The 17327-nt window shown below is 39.5% G+C and overlaps 1 protein-coding gene across 5 annotated transcripts in view; it reads left to right on the forward strand.

Moving 5' to 3' along the window:
* The window catches only part of CDC14A (cell division cycle 14A), a gene marked incomplete at both ends in the record, with an annotated part of 154851 nt that overhangs the window by 63608 nt on the left and 73916 nt on the right, over nucleotides 1–17327 (forward strand). For all 5 annotated transcript variants that reach the window (XM_079724884.1, XM_079724885.1, XM_079724886.1 and 2 more), the window contains one exon: nucleotides 16852–16918. In XM_079724884.1, coding sequence (XP_079581010.1) covers nucleotides 16852–16918 — 67 coding nt within the window. The remainder of the gene's footprint in view (nucleotides 1–16851; nucleotides 16919–17327) is intronic.

Below are 17327 nucleotides of genomic sequence, written 5' to 3' on the forward strand. Positions count from 1 at the left end.
GGGCTCTCTTCAGGGCTGTAGACTGCTTACTTCTCACTGTGTCCTCACATAGTGGAAAGAGGGCAGAAAAACTCTCTGGGGTACCTCTCATAAGGGCACTAATCCCATTCATGAGGGCTCTACCCTCATGACCTAACGACTTCCCAAGGTCCCACCTCCTAATACCATCCCATTGGGGATTAGGCTTTCAACATATGACTTTTGGGGGGACACAAACTTTCGGTTCATTGCAGTAATAATGATAATATTAATCACTTCCTAAATTCTAAGCAAAGTGGTTAAGAGTGCATGATTTGGAGGCAAAGGCACTGCCTGGGTTCGAAGGTTCATTCTGCTCTTTTCTATATGTAATAAGTAAGTATATGTAACTTGGGCAAATTACTTATCCTCTCTGAGCTTCAGCTTCCTTTTCTGTACAATGGCTTCAGAGCTATCCTGAGGATTAAATGAGGTAATTCATATATCACCGTGCCTGGTGCAGTACCTGGTTTTTGTTTTTCTTGTTGTTGTCAGTACTATTACTATTATTAATAAGAAATAAGGATTATCCACAAAGATATAAATATGAATAGGAAGTATTTCTAATGATCACACATTCTAGTAGGGGCAGGTAGCTCTGTAGGCATGTAATTAATTATTAAAAGGTTGGGTTTTATACAAATAGAAGAAAAGATTCTGACAGAAATACGAGAAAAGTTAGGCATCTGTGCACCCTACTGGAAAGCCCTGGAAGGGACTGTGTCTGAGGCAACTTCCAACATCCTCTGTGGTAGGAGCCATAAGATCCGTGGTGAGAGAGGGGCCAGCAACTGTGAAGGGATCATAGGTGTACTTTTCCTTGAGACAGTGAGGCCTCATTAAATTTGTTTTTTAAATCAGAAAAATGTTTACAATTTTTTGTTGTTATTTTGAAAACAACACATGCATCTGGGAATTGTAATGCTGTAACATTTGTAAAATTGTAATTCCAGTCAATAGACCCAGTGGACATTGTGGCTATTCAGACATTTTAAGTAGAAAATATATATTAATTTTTATGCTTGTGATAGTATCCACTCAGAAGTCATGGGAGATGTATTTGTTTCACAAGCCAGATGAGCGTTGCTAACCTTAATCGTGAATTTAGATGAAGATACTGAAGAAGGAGAAGGAAAGAATGAATTCTTCCTTTAAGCATAATTATATTTTAGCTTATATGTGATAGGTAATTAATCTGTTTCCTGAGAACTAGAATCTTTGATTAATTGATAAGATTGGAATGGAAGAAAAGATAGTAAAAAAAAGTATTACTACTTAACATAGAATTAAATCATAATTCTTATAACTGTAGCTTAGTTTTCCAAACTGTTTTTATTTAAATATTTGAAAATATAAATACATTAACATGGTTCAAATATTTAAAAATATATATAGTTTATAGTGAAAACTCTCTCTCCCACCCTTGATTCTTATCTGTCCAGTCCTTTCCAAATAACTTCTGGTATTAGTTTATTCTATATCCTTCTAGAGTTTCTTTATGCATATATAAGCAAATAAAGATGTACAGTCTTATTTTCCCCGTTTTATCACAAAATGTAACATACTGTGTGTACTATTCTGCATCTTGATTTTTTTTCACTTAACTCATCTTGGATATATCTTTTCACATCAGTAAATAGAGAGCTTCCTTCCTCATTCTGTCCTGCTGTATAATATACAAGAATGCATTTAATTGGTCTCTGACAGGTAGACTTTTAGGTCATTTCCTATCTTTTTAACTGTAGCTTTTTAAGTCACATGGTCTCAAATGTATTTTAGAAGAAAGAAACTGAGACAATACTCTGGAGAATATTGTAGTGTCATTAGACATAGAGAGTTTTAGTTATTTGTTTACCTGAATAAAAGAATACTTAACACAGACATCAGGCATTTTTTCCCCTTAGTTTAAGCACCTATTTCCAACTAAAAGTTTGACCTTGTATGTAACTAAGCTGTATTTCTCTGATAATGTGACACCAAGAGTTGGTGTACAACTTAATGTATTTACATTAAGTTGCATTTCTAAATCCAGACTCTTCATAAATCATACATTTGAAGCATAAAATACCACAGTGTGCACTTATAATTCAGTGGAAATTTTAGTTGATAGAATACTACTAGTTTTCTGGAATTTTACTACAGAAACAATTTTTTTCTTAATGCTGAGGTAAGATGTGAGTTGATTTTAGTCTACTGCCCAGATCAACTAAAGCTAATGCAGTATTATCAAGAATCACCTTCATACTAGTCCTAGTCAGTCATCATTGCCTTTGCCTTCCTTTGATAATCTGGATTCTATCATCCACTAGGTTTTCCACCCCATTTATTGTTAAATTACATCTTTATTTTCATTGTCTAGATTTTTTTATCACACTTCTGCATTAATACTTTTATTTATAAAACAGGAAGCCTCAAAGGAACTTCTATTTAAATGTGATTGTTTTATTGTCTAAAAATTAAGAAAAATGAGGACAGTTTTGAAGGCTTGTTGATGTGTGGTTGGTATCTTTACATGCCCTCTTTACTGAAATGCCTATGTTACCATTTGTGCTATAGGGTTTTAGTCTTTCTAATAAAAGTGTTTTAAGGTTTTAATTTAAATAACACTGTTCTTCAAGACTTATTGATTTAACAAACATTTATTGGAGCAGTCTCTTCCGTAGCACCTTTGCTCATTTTTCTAGAGAGGATTGGCATGTTCTGTGCCTATAATTTCCTATTACATTTTGTTCATGCCCCATTACATTTGCTACATACACCATTAAAACAAATGTCTTATATTGTAATTATTTGTTTGCATGGCTGACTCTACCAAATATGGCTGACTCTTCTCTCAGGGGCTGGGATTGGGCTCTTTCCTTATTTGTGTGCCAGGGAATACATAAATTAATTAATTTATTGCTTTTTCTGTGCCAGTCACTATGTTAGACTTATGGATCTAAAGATTATTAGGACAACTAGGTACCTGCTCCAGGAGGAAGGAGATTTAACACTGGAACTGGAGATTGGAGGAATTATTAGGGGTAGGCATCATGAATGCCTTTCACATTACGATGAAAATGGAGAATAACAATCCAGGTACTGGCTTTAGGTGCTGTAGGTTTTCATTTGTATGGCATAGGTTGTTTTTTATAATGGTAGGTTAGGTAGGATACTATATAATATGATGTTTGCAGTATATTACTATAACCACAAGTACTGCCTAATTGAGTTTTTCTATTTGGATTTATCTCAAAAATGTTAAATTAATAGTTTTCTATTAACCTAGTTAAAAATTCACTAAAGATGAAGCAAATTAAAAAAAAAAAGATTTGGGTAGATTTACTGCTTATTCTTTTTTTTCTTTCAGTTTTACTGAGATATAGTTGATATACAACAATGTATAAATTTAAGGTGTACAGCTCAATGACTTGACATTCATATATTGTGAAATGATTACCACAGTAAGTTTAGTTAACACTTATCACCTCATATAGTTACAATTTTTTTTCTTATGATGAGAACCTTTAGGATCTACTACTCCCTTAGCAACATTCAAATACCCCATAGAGCAGTGTTAACTATAGTCATCATGTTGCACATCCCCAGTACTTATTTACCTTATAACTGGAGGTTTGTACCTTTTGACCACCTTCACTCAATTCCTGCCCCCCCACCCTCATTTACTGCCTATTTTTTTAAAGATTTTTTCCCATTTTATTCCATTTTCTTTTGTTTTTTTTTTTATTATTATTTTTTGCGGTACGCGGGCCTCTCACTGTTGTGGCCTCTCCCGTTGTGGAGCACAGGCTCCGGACGCGCAGGCTCAGCGGCCATGGCTCACGGGCCCAGCCGCTCCGCGGCATGTGGGATCTTCCCGGACCGGGGCACGAACCCGCGTCCCCTGCATCGGCAGGCAGACTCTCAACCACTGCGCCACCAGGGAAGCCCCTTTCTTTTGTTTTTAATTAATGTATTTTATTTTTGGCTGCGTTGGGTCTTTGTTGCTGGCCGCGGGCTTTCTCTAGTTGCGGTGAGAGGGGGCTAGTCTTCATGGCAGTGAGCTGGCTTCTCATTGAGTGGCTTCTCTTGTTGCGGAGCACAGGCTCTAGGCGCACGGGCTTCAGCAGTTGTGGCTCGTGGGCTCTAGAGCACAGGCTCAGTTGTTGTGGTGCACAGGCTTAGTTGCTCCGTGGCATGTGGGATCTTCCTGGACCAGGGATCGAACTTGTGTCCCCTGCATTGGCATGTGGATTCCTAACCACTGTGCCACCAGGGAAGTACCTACTGCCTATTCTTGATTACATGAAGTATAGTAGACTTTGGAGGCATTTGAATTTCTGGCTTGGTGTGACACTCAAGGAGTATTTGTTGTGATGTTACTGTCTGCAAGTCAGTTTTAGGGTGTTCCATTGAATGGTAAAGTAGTTCTGTCGAAAAATGTACTTTTCACTTGTACTAAGGATAGCCAATGTGTTTATCAACAGTGACTTTATCTCAAAACTAGGGAAAGAGGGTATTTTTCACCTATTTTAATTCTTTAAGTCCATCCATCTTTACTGTAGGCTTGCTTGGCAGTTGGCCTTCAAGGGAGCAAGGGGCTTTTCAGTTCTGGGGCCAGAGTCGGAGTTTGAATTGGCAAGTCCAGTATGAATCTTTTTAGGTTCTCTTCCTGTCAGTCAGTGTACTACCAAATTGATAGTCCATACTGTTGACCAGTCATTCTACAAAGTCATATTAATTGCAGCCTGTCTAAAGTCCCATGAGACCACCAACCCTTATTGGAATTCTTAGATTATTTTCTTGGCAGTCAATGGCAGTGTTTTTTAAATCTGCATTTTTGGGTGTTCATAAAACAGTGTTTGTGAAAACTTTCTAAATCTCACAGAACACTGAAAAGGTGACCCACCTAAATTGCACAACTCTGCTTTTAGATCTTTTTTGTGCTTTTAAATTCACTTTGCGCTTACTTCTTTTTTTATTGGTCCATATGTATTAGCTTGGTAACTTTTTTGGTATTAATGATTCATAAATCTGCTAAAACGCAATTTTTCTAGGACATATAAAATTAAATGGGGAATACAACTATACAGATAATAAATAACATCTAGGGGCCCAGTTTTGAAGACAAATAAAGAAAGCGTGACTTAAAAAATAATGACTAGGTGCAGAGGTGAGGTTGAGGTAGGGTGCTGTGCTGATATCCAGTGAAATAAAGCTGGTTGAATGTTGGATGTCCTATCATCACCAGTTTTTAGTTTAGTGTGTGTTTTTTTTTTTTTTTTTTTGGTGGGTCTCTTCCTGGATAGGTCCAGGAACATATTTTTGTGTGGCTATTTTATTTTAGCTTGGAGAAGAGGCTTATAGGTCAGTGTTTCCCAAAGTTACATTGGTTCTCATACTTGGTTTTAAAAAGTCTGGGAAGGGGACTTGCCTGATGGCGCAGCGGTTAAAAATCCACCTGCCAGTGCAGGGGACACAGGTTCAATCCCTGGTCTGGGAAGATCCCGCTATGCCGTGGAGCAACTAAGCCCCTGAACCACAACTACTGAGCCGGTGCTCTAGAGCCCGCGAGCCACAGCTACTGAAGCCCGCGCGGCTACAGCCCGTGCTCCGCAACAAGAGAAGCCACTGCAATAAGAAGCCCGCACACCGCAACGATGAGTAGCCCCCGCTCTCTGCAACGAGAGAAGGCCCGCGCACGGCAACGAAGACCCTACGCAGCCAAAAAAAGTCTGGGAAGCTTTAAAAAATATTGATGCCAGGTTCTACTCCCAGAAATTCTGATATAATTGGCTTGGGGTGAAGGCTGGGTGTTGGGATTTTTAAAAAACTACCTACATGATTCCAATATGATGCCAAGGTTGTGCACTACTGCTCTATAAGGTTTACCCTGGCCAAAAAAAAAAAAAAAAATCAACAGTCAAATAAGTTTAGAACTGTCCATCTTGGAGATTTTACAGAGCACATTCCTATTTTAAAGATTCTGAATGGTTCTGAGTAATAAAATAACCTGTTTAACTCAGAATTTTCCCAAGTACTTCAGCCTGAAATCGCTCCCCCTCCCCCTCCCACGTCTATCAACATCCGGCAGAACTGGCTTTCTGAAACTCTAGGATACATTTCCTGATCCACACCTGTGTGGAACAGAATAGCTCTCTTGGGATTAGAATAATAAGCTTCCATTTGGGGAAATGTTTTTGCGTGGTTTCCTGAGTTTTAGAAATGGATGGCTTATCAAATAATGATATTTTATCTAATATGAACAGGAATAACGAATTTTCTCTTAAAGCAGACTTGACGCCAGAAAACCTTCCTTAACAGAGAACCCACAAACATCCCCCTAACAATCCTTGAATGACATTTGTCATTAAAATGAACCCATACTGTTTGTGTTCAGGGATGGGTTTGTTGTGTTTTGGGGATGACCCCTAGTGATATCCCGGTTGCTGAACTAGTGTTAATGCGGCTGAGTCTTAATGGGAAATCTCACCTGGGCATGCCAGAACTTGCAGGTCTCTTAACAAAGGCCCAGAGGGGTCAACTACTTAGAACTTGGCATTAGGCTACCTTCTTTCTTCTAAAGCAAAGTAAACATGTGCTGGTAGATGTTAGATGCAATTATAAAATGTATCTCTTTACATAAAGTGTTGAACCAGATATTTGTTAGTTTAAATATGATACTGTGATTTTTGTTAAAGTTTATTTAGCATTAACTTTGTACTTCACCGGGAAAGTTCTCTTTACCATGTTTTTTCCCTGAGTATCAAAAATGTAGAAACAAAATTTATTTTATGCTCTCTTAAGACTTTCATTCTCAACTTTTCTTTATGATGGCTAACTCTCTGCTTCTCAGTGTTGATCTTTGGGGTCATTTCTACCTCCATGGACATTTTTTTTTTTTGTGGTACACGAGCCTCTCACTGTTGTGGCCTCTCCTGTTGCGGAGCACAGGCTCCAGACGCACAGGCTCAGCAGCCATGGCTCACGGGCCCAGCCGCCACGCGGCATGTGGGATCCTCCTGGACCGGGGCACAAACCCGTGTCCCCTGCATCGGCAGGCGGACTCTCAACCACTGCGCCACCAGGGAAGCCCCATGGATCTTTAATAAACCTTTACTTTTGATGCTTGATGTGATGGGAAAGAATCTGCATTAGTTTTGATTAGTGAGGATGGGCCAGTTTCCTGAGTCTTGAAAATAGAACAAAATAGATTATCCAGTCCAAACTGTGGAATCTATTTTCAACAGCTGGGGCATATTGAATAACTGGGACCACTATGAAAAGTAGACTCTTTATCCGGTTTTCTTGTTAAAGTGTTAAATAAGCACCACTATTCAGGATCTGAGGACAGAAACAACTGTCAAGGTTTCTAGGACCTAATAATACACAGAAGGAAGTGAGTTATATCTATTCTTTTGTTTTTTTTGGTTTTTTTTGGAACGTGGCAGTGCTTCAGTGGTTTGAGTTGTGAAAATTGGCTCAGATTACTTTTTTTGTTTTTCCTGTTTTTATGGTTTCAGACCAGTGTACCAAACTTTCTGTAGAAGGGTAAGTGCCAAATTTTTGTACTCTTTATAGTACTTTTCCAATAGCCAGCCTTAGTTGATAAAGGTGGTTTGGAATAAGTTTGCAATCATTTATGTTAATGAACATAGTTATTTTGTTGAATGCCTCATATATGAAGCTCTTATTTTCAATATTGGAGTCAAAGATAATTTACTATTATTTTTATCTTTAAGACAAAATTACTGTGGTTAAATGGGGGATAGTCAGGTGTTGATAAAAGGTCCAGAGCACAGCCCTTGGCCTGTTTTTCTGGTATCTGTTATTGCTAGTTCTAGACAGATTCTATTCTGCTGATTTATATGACCTTTTAAGCTATGACTTAGAAATGAATTTTCACAAATCTCTGTTTCTTTAGATGAGCAGAATGATTAGTATATAGCTTTATGTTAAATCTGAAAAGCAGGAGATTCTGTGTCCTATTTTTTTGCTAGGTACTGGTCATGCTCAATTTTGGGGCATGAAGCCATTTGATTTTTGTTCTTTTGTAAGTGGGAAATAGCTTTGTTCTCCCCATTAATTCTCATCAAATACATTTTTATCTTATAGGTCTAGATAATATAAACCATTGGCTTGCTCTTTTCCCTGGAGCTGGTGCATATATGTTGTGGATGTGTTGAGAGACTGGAAACCAGGTGTACTCTGGACAATTGTGTAAAGTATTTTTGGACATTGTCTAATTCCCAAATATCCGTACAAATTAGGGCTGAATTGTCTAGTACAGTAGCTATTACCTACATGGGCTATTCAGCACTTGCAGTTTGTTTAGTCCAAACTGAAATAGACTACAAGCCTATAAAATACACATTAGATTTCAAAAATTTAGTATAAGAAAAGTAAGATATCTTATTTATAATTATGTTGATTACATGCTGAAATATTTCAGATATATTGGATTAAACAAAATATATTATTAAAATTAATATTATTTATTTCTTTTTATTTTAATATGGTTATGAAAAAAATTAAAATTATACATGTGGCTCTCTTTTGTGGCTTTCATTATATTTCCATTGGAAAGCAGTGATCTAGATTACATTTTTTGTGATTGTACACAGTTTATGATTACAGATTTTTTATATAATTTTTGATTTGAAATGTCAATAGTTCCCAGCCACTTAGAGTTGTTCAGGCATATGTTGAATGGTCTCCTTGTAATGGTTATTCATTCATTCGTTCATTCATTCAACAGCTACAAGAGAGTAATGTGCCCAACACTGTACTAGATTCTGGGCATACAACATAAAGGACACATTCCCTGTCCTTAGGAAGCTCTTGATCTTGTGCTGGTTGTGTAGATGGGATTCAGTTCAGTGTATTGGAAGGGTGCTCAGATGACCTTTGAGATCCTTTCTAACCCATTGCTCTGCAGATATTTGCCTACCTCGTAACTACTTGCTATCTGGAGAATTTACAGAGAATCATAGAATCAAGATGTGTAGATCATAGTCATTTCTGTTATTTCTTAGTCCACTTACTATAGCTCTTTTTTATTCTTTAATGTAGTCTCCACATTGTAAACACTGTGACTCTGTTTTTCATTTATTCTTCATTTCAAACAACTTCATTACCAGAAATGCTTTCTTATTGTTTTGTGTAAATATGTTCTTTCATCTCTGGTTTCATCTGCTCATTGTTAACATTTACAGGGTTGCTTCATTCTGAGTGATTTCTTAGATTCGTAGGTTGCAAACAGTGGTGTGTTGGTAAACTGGCTCTGTAATTAAAGAACATTTGCTGATTTCTGTGGTGTAAATTTTCCCTCCAATGCTGATTTGGGCTCTCAAAATATTTGAATATCTAACAGTTGACTCTTGAGAGCCTATACAATAGGGAATCAAGCCCTTTCTCTTTGTATCTCTTTGTGGATGGTGATTCTAGTTTTCTTAAATTTAATTTTTCTTCTACTGCTTCTCTGCAAAATAAATGTAAAACTAAAAATAAACAAAGAATCCCAATTGCTTCACCTATTAAAATATTCATAATTCAGTCTTTCATTCAACAAATATTTATTGACTGCTAGTGATTTTTATAACCACTTCATAATAGTTTTATGATTCAGTTGACTATTATGCCAGAAATCACATTTAGAAAGATAGAATTGCCGGGATGGATAGAATTTGGATGGTCAAGCATGAGATTGAGCTAAATTTGTATTTGGATGTCTCTAGATAGCTGTTGGTTGTAACATTAGTCTTCTGTATTGGGGGTTAGAGACACATGATGTATTCTTCAGCAGGGATGAATGATTAGAATCCTGGGTGTTTGGGGTATTACCTTATCTCCTGAATGAAGAGCAGCCTTGTGGTTACCTGTTTAAGAGAGTAATGCAATATATGGTAAAACTGTCATGGCATATAAGTGTTAGAGCTGTAGTTTTCCCAGGCAGCACAGGATGTGCAAGCGTTTTCCCTCAATTGACGTCTATGGGATTTCAGTGGTCCTTTATGAGGGAAGTGGAAAAATACATGTCCTCTTATTCAACTCAGTAACTATTTGGCTCAATAAATATAAATGAATGCATGGATGAATGAGTAAAAAAGCAAACCAGGAGTTAAATAAACAATTGGGAACCAAAACCGCAATAAAAACTGTGGGAGTATAAAACTTTGTAGCACATTGGTATAGTGATTTAAATCCCGAAAGCTCTGTGTAGCCTCTCTAAAGTGTCTGGGTTAAAATAAAAGTGTGTTTAATACCACTTGACAAAGGAAGAGAAAACTGCTTTGAATGTCACTGCTTTTTAGCTTTATTCAGTTAATACTCTTTGGCAAAGAGAACAGAAAGAAATGATCTTAAATGGACAGAAGGGATTTGGGGTTAATGCAAAGAAAGCTCTTCTTGCTAGTGAGGACGGAGGTGTCAGGCTCTTGAGTTAACAAAAGTGGCCATAAGATATCATCGAACATTTTCTTGGGATGATCTACCAAGCTCCTTTACTTAATTTAAACATTTATTGACAAACATTTATTGACTATTTCATGCCAGGCACTGTATTAGGTACTAAAGAAACAATGGTGAATAAAAAAAAAAACATATAGATCCCATCTTCTTAAGGACTATTGTAGAGAGAGAGTCAGGGAATCAAATAAGCACATCATAACATAATGTCAAACTGTAGTTAAGTCCAGTGGGAAAAAATGGGGACCTGATCTAGCCGGAGTGGGGTTGGAGGATTTTCCCTGAGACAAGTCATCTTTGAGCTGGCATCTGAAGGGTGAGTAGGGTGACCTAGGCAAGGCGATTGGAGAACATGTGACCAGGGGAGCAAAGTTTCAGAGTGCCCCTCTGAGGAGCTCAGGGAAGGGGGTTGTGATGGGCACAGAGAGTGAGGGAGCATGATGTGAGGAGGAGACTGGAGAGGCGGGCAGGGCCAGATACCACAGGCCTTGCATCCATTTTAGGATTTGAACCTTTCCTCGAGAGAGCAGTGGGAATCAGAGAAGGGCTACAGCAGAAGAGTGACTGGATCAGACTTGCCTTTTAAAGAAATCACTCTGGCTGCAGTGAAGAGAACTGATTAGAAAGGCGAGGAGTGGATGCGGGGAGGCTCTTGTAGTGTGTGGAGAGGTGCTACGTGAGAGGCAGCAGAACCGAGGAGAAGTAAATGCGTTCACAAGATGTTTAGGGGGAAAACAGTGGGGCACAATGCAGTAGGGTGCGGGAAATGAGAGAGACAGAAGGACTTCTGGGCTGTAGGTTGAGTGATTGTGGAAGCTGCGTCTTTTACCAAGTTACAGAGGGTTGGAGGATCAGATTATTGTTGTTGTTTTGAGGTAGGGGCAGATTCAAGAGATTCTTCTTCCACAGTAAGTTTGAGATGCCTTAAGACACCCAAGTGGAAATGTCATGTATGTGGTTGGCTGTCCTGCTTTGGAGTTTTAAGGGCTTTGTGCTAGGGAGATAAATTTGCGGGTTACTGGCAGATAGATGGTAACTTACATGGATGAGATTGTGTAGGGCAGGGATTTTCAAAATGTGGTCCGTCCTACCAGCAGCACTGATACCACCTGGCAACTTGTTAGAAATGCAGATTCTCAGGCCCCGTTCCATACCTACTGAATCAGAAACTCGGGTGGGGCCCAGCATTCTGTGTTTTAAGAAGCCATCTTGGTGATGCTGTTGCTGATGAATGCTAAAGTTTGAGAGCACCTGGTCTCGGAAGAGAGCATGGAGTGCGGAGAATTTGAGTCTGGAATTGAATCTTGAAGAGACTGGGAGGTGACGGATGACTTTGCAAAGGAGATTGGGAAGGAGTAGTGTTTAGAGAGGTTGAAGCAAAATCCAGGAACACTGAAGAGAATATTCAGAGGGAATTCCTTGTTCTTGACAGAGTAAATAAAATGATGCTTGCAGAATGTTCCCTGAACTTAGAATAAGCAAATCTAGAGACAGAAAGTAGATCAGTGATCTCCAGGGTTGGAGTGGGGACGGGGAATGAATGAGGAGTTATTGCAAATAGGTATAGAGTTTCTTTCTGGTGGTAAAATGGTTTCGAATTAGTGGTGTGCATTGTGACTATACTAAAAATCACAGCATTATGAATACACTAAAAATCACTGAATTGTACACTTTAGAAAGGCTAAAATGGTGAATTTTATCTCAACTAAAAAAAAAGTCCCCTGGGCTTAGCCATATGGAGATCATTGGTGACCTTAGTGAGAAATGTTCATGGCATGGATGAGGGTGGAAGCAACAGAGGAGGTTAAGATGTGAGAGAAGAGAAAGTGGGGGCAGGAAGATGAATAAGTTTTCAGAGAAGCCTTGTTTTAAAGAGGAGGCCAGGGCTTCCCTGGTGGCACAGTGGTTGAGAGTCCGCCTGCCGATGCAGGGGACACGGGTTCGTGCCCCGGTCCGGGAAGATCCCACATGCTGCGGAGCGGCTGGGCCCGTGAGCCATGGCCGCTGAGCCTGCGCGTCGGGAGCCTGTGCTCCGCAACGAGAGAGGCCACAGCAGTGAGAGGCCCGCGTACCGCAAAAATAAAAAAAAAAGAAAGAGGAAGCCAAAGAGAGGGTGGTGGCTGAAGTCAAGAAAATTTCGTATATTTTTTTTCCTTTAAAGATGGTAGGGACTTGAAAATGTTTAACTGCTATTGGGAAGGATCCAAGAGAGAGATACAGAGAGGAAAGAAATCATCCACTGTGTTGAATAATGATGCAGTTTCAGAGTAGGAAAGGACTTTTTTTTTTTTTTTTTTTTTTTTGTGGTATGCGGGCCTCTCACTGTTGTGGTCTCTCCCATTGCGGAGCACAGGCTCCGGACGCGCAGGCTCAGCGGCCATGGCTCACGGGCCCAGCCGCTCCGCGGCATGTGGGATCTTCCCGGACTGGGGCATGAACCCGTGTCTCCTGCATCAGCAGGCGGACTCTCAACCACTGCGCCACCAGGGAAGCCCTAGGAAAAGACTTTTGAGTTTAATAGAGCCTGGTGTTTTCCTAATCTTCACCTCCATTTCCTATAACAATGTAGGTGAAAAATATTTCTTGCAAGCCATATGCCAATTCAAACTTGAACGTCGTTTGGGGCAGGTTATCTTGCTGCCTTCCAGGACCAACCATTTAATTTTTAGATGGTTCTAACTACATTGGGTGGTTGAGGAAACTCAACAGGTAAGATTTATTTATAAAATAGGAGATAATATTGCTTTTATAGAGTAAAATTTTTCAGCTTCTTAAAGTACTTTCAAACTTATTATAGTCATTTCCTTCAGTCTTACTTCCAGAAGAACCCAGTGCTGCCACTTACTGAGCCTTTTGCGAATTATCTGGTATTAATTGGGTTGATGCTCTGATTTTTCCCCTGTCACCTTAGTATTCAGTTTTCTTGGTCTTCTAATTTATTATCACTCATGTATCTGACTTCCAGCTTTCAGAATTTTATTGCTGTTGTCTGTTCTCATTCTCCCTGACCTTGTTGGATTCCATTTTAAAAAGCCTTTTAAAATTCTCTTTTTAGTGGGGTTTTTGTAGATACATGGATTTACTCTGCCACCTTTATCTTTCTCCCTTTTCTTCCCCCAGAGAATATGTAACATGTTTTTGTGTCCCTCCACTTTTATGGTTACCTTCCTTTGACTATGTATGAGCCAGGTGCCACTAATAAGCCATTTCTCTCTTGCCTAGTTAGGAGGGCAGGTTTTGGGAACCTGTTGCCTTCATGAGGATTAAATGTGTTAATGCACCTAAATTACCCAGCATAGTAAGTGTTGGAAAAAGGTATGTCATCAACTTTCCCCAGTCCTGAGGATGTGACTTAATTTTATCGCATCCCTTATTATATTTCAATTTGTAAATGCCAGCCTGTCTTTTCTAGCCTGCTGTGACTGCTTTGTATCCTAATTTTGTCAGATGGCCTGTTAACGCTCCCTCGCTCTCAGGTCTACACATTTGATCACCAAGTCACCAGAGCTCTCTTTTCAGTTGTTGGTAAAAACTGTGGCTGTGCTAAGACAAGAGATATCATGATAATCTCACCATGCTTTGCAGACAGTACGGGAGACTGAATCTGGAGCTTTTCTGATAACTTACATTTGTGGATTGGTTTAGCTGCGTCTAGGTAGGAAGATACACTTGAGGGAAGTAAGGAGCACCTTCAATTCGTATTATTTCTTTTACTCTTTTTAAATACAGATAAGTTTTCTCCCTAAGTTTTTCTTTTCTCTACCAGAGCAGTAGTTTTTAAACTAGAGTCTATAGAGAGAATTCAGATGACAAAAATATCTTTTTTAAAAAAAAATTATTTATTTATTTTTGGCTGTGTTGGGTCTTTGTTTCTGTGCGAGGGCTTTCTCTAGTTGCGGCGAGCGGGGGCCACCCTTCATCGCGGTGCGCGGGCCTCTCACTATCGTGGCCTCTCTTGTTGCGGAGCACAGGCTCCAGACGCGCAGGTTCAGTGACTGTGGATCACGGGCTTAGTTGCTCACGGGCCTAGTTGCCCACGGGCCTAGTTGCCCACGGGCCTAGTTGCCCACAGGCCTAGTTGCTCCGCGGCATGTGGGATCTTCCCAGACCAGGGCTTGAACCCCTGTCCCCTGCATTGGCAGGCAGATTCTTTTTTTTTTTTTTTTTTTTTTTTCCGGTACGCGGGCCTCTCACTGCCGCGGCCCCTCCCGCCGCGGAGCACAGGCTCCGGAAGCGCAGGCTCAGCGGCCATGTCTCATGGGCCCAGCCGCTCCGCGGCATGTGGGATCTTCCCAGACCGGGGCACGAACCCGTGTCCCCCACATTGGCAGGCGGACCCTCAACCACTGCGCCACCAGGGAAGCCCGGCAGGCAGATTCTTAACCACTGCGCCACCAGGGAAGCTCACAAAAATATCTTTATTTTCACTAACCATATAACTTATAAGATTGCATTCAATTATAAATGTTGGAAGTAAACTATAGTAGTATTAGCAATATAAGTGACTTTTTCACAATAGAAACTACAAACATTTTTATATCCCATTGCCGTTGTTGCATATATCTTAAGATATTTATGTTCATTCCTTCTTTAAAATTATAGTTGTTATCAGACCTGCTATTAGATCTTGTTATATATCAATATTAATAATAAAGTATGGTATTATAAATTTGTTTTGTTACATTTTGATGACTTTACATTTAATTGCATTAGTGTTCTTTCTATGTATTTTATTTTATGCATTTAAAAACATTCTGAGAATAGACATTCACAGGCTTCATCAGAATGCTGAAGGGGGGTCCATGACACACAAAAGATTCTGAACCCTTGTCCTAAAAAGACAAGTTCCTACAAAGGAATGTGTTGTTATTTATATAAACTAGTATTTTGTCTTAGATCCCCAGCTACTCCTTTCTCTGGTTTAATCCCTTAAAATTTGCTTCTTAATATATGGCTTGTATCTTTACAAGATATTTGAAATGGGGTTTTTTGTTTTTCACTGACCCATGAGTTCAGATGGCATTTAAAAAAGAACTCTTGAAATCAGGATTAAATATCTATAATAACCCTTCCTTAACATAGGTTAACTTTGATGTTTCAGGACTTAAACATTTCTGTTAGGCTGCTTTGCTAACCTACTATTTTTAAATTAGGTTATCAGGATGCTGAAACTCAGTGATGTTGACATTGCATTTAAATTCGTGGCTTAGCAGCCATAGTTTCAAGTTACCTTAGATGGTTGTGATACAAGATTCAGTTTTATGTTAATTGTGTGTTAAAGCCTTTAAGGGTCATTTTCTCCCCATGGAGCATCTTCTGTGGCTCCCCCTTCCTCCCCACCTTGGACCAGCTTTGTGTGGTACATTTGACTTTGTGATTGGCAGGTGCCTGACAGCTCTGTTCCTTCAGGTCAGCAGTGGGGGCTGGGAAGAGCGACTGAGAGCCTTGAGGTCAAGTTTCTTGCCTTGGACACCTTGGAACATTGTTAGTGTTAAAGCTCCAGTGCCAGTTCTTGCTAACTGACCTGAACTTGATACTTCAGTTTTATGTTGCCTAAAGCAGGCCTGCTAAGTTGCTCTAAAAATCTAAATAAAGGATGAAGCACTCAGTTTTCGGTGCAGTAGGTCTCCACTCCTTTTGATAGAACACTTCATGGTGCATTAGAAGCTCTCCTGGATCCTGAGAGGAGATTGTTTGGAAGCATTTTCCTTGGCATTTTTTTTGTGGGGGGGGTGGGGGAATGAGGGTGGGGCGGGGGGGGGTTGCAAAATGGAGGTAGTGGCATTTAATCCATGAAAACAACTGCCAGGTTCTGTTGACCTGCATGCATTGTCCCCCTTAAATTTTTACGCTAGTATTTGCCATATTCCTGACAGATGGTTGTTTCTCTGTCTGAATACTTCTCATGATGATGCATGTTTTAGTTAATGAAATATTCACTGTTAATAAGAATAGTCATAATATTTATTGTTTCCTTTGTGCTAGGCACTATAGGAAGGACTTTATATTTTTTAAATGTAATCTGACAACAATCCTGTGAACAGTAGCTGCTATCAGTACCTTCATTTCACAGATGAGGAAACCAAGACTCATAGAGGTAAAATAACTTGCTCGAGGTCCCAGCCAATTCGTGACAGAGTTGAAATTTGAAGGCAGCCTGATTCCAGAGCTCAGGTTCCTAAATCTGCTTTCTTATTCATTCAGCTAGTTGGATTAAAGCAATTTCAGAAGTTCTGGAGTTAAGCTAGTAGGATCTGATGTGTTACATAAGTTTACCATGTTGACAGCTGTGAATCCAAATAAGCATGTCTCCAACTGACTTTGGTATTTTATTATTTGAGTGTTCGAAATGCATGTTTTTAATGTTAAGGTTTTTTGTGTTTGTAGGGATGCTTCCTTTGGAAATTGCACTTACAATCTCACCATCCTCGACTGTTTGCACGGAATCAGAAAGGTAATAACAATCTCCTAGCTGTGGTCAACACTGCAGTTTAACAATATGAAAAAAGAATTATGTCTATATCCTTGTTTGTTGTTGGAGAGAAGAGAGGGGAGGGAATAAGAAGGCAGCTTTCCACTTCTTAAACAATGATGGATCTGTAATACACAGACCACAGGGCAAATAGGGGCGGTGTTTCAGGGGATAACTCTTCTTATAGAAGCGGAAGGGGTCTCCCTTTCTCACTTAAACTATTTGTGTTATCACTTCTATCTGCTGCCGTGCCTGTGACGTTGCTTTGTCACCTGCTCAGCTTCATTATCCAGCTAGATCTTGGTGTGGGAGGGACAGGAAGTTATCTAAGTCTCCTCTGTTAATGTGGTGAACATTTCCACATTGTTTTTCTAACTGGATAGTATTACAT

This window comes from Hyperoodon ampullatus (genome assembly GCF_949752795.1).
Source record: "Hyperoodon ampullatus genome assembly, chromosome: 2".
Classification (NCBI taxonomy): Eukaryota; Metazoa; Chordata; class Mammalia; order Artiodactyla; family Ziphiidae; genus Hyperoodon; species Hyperoodon ampullatus.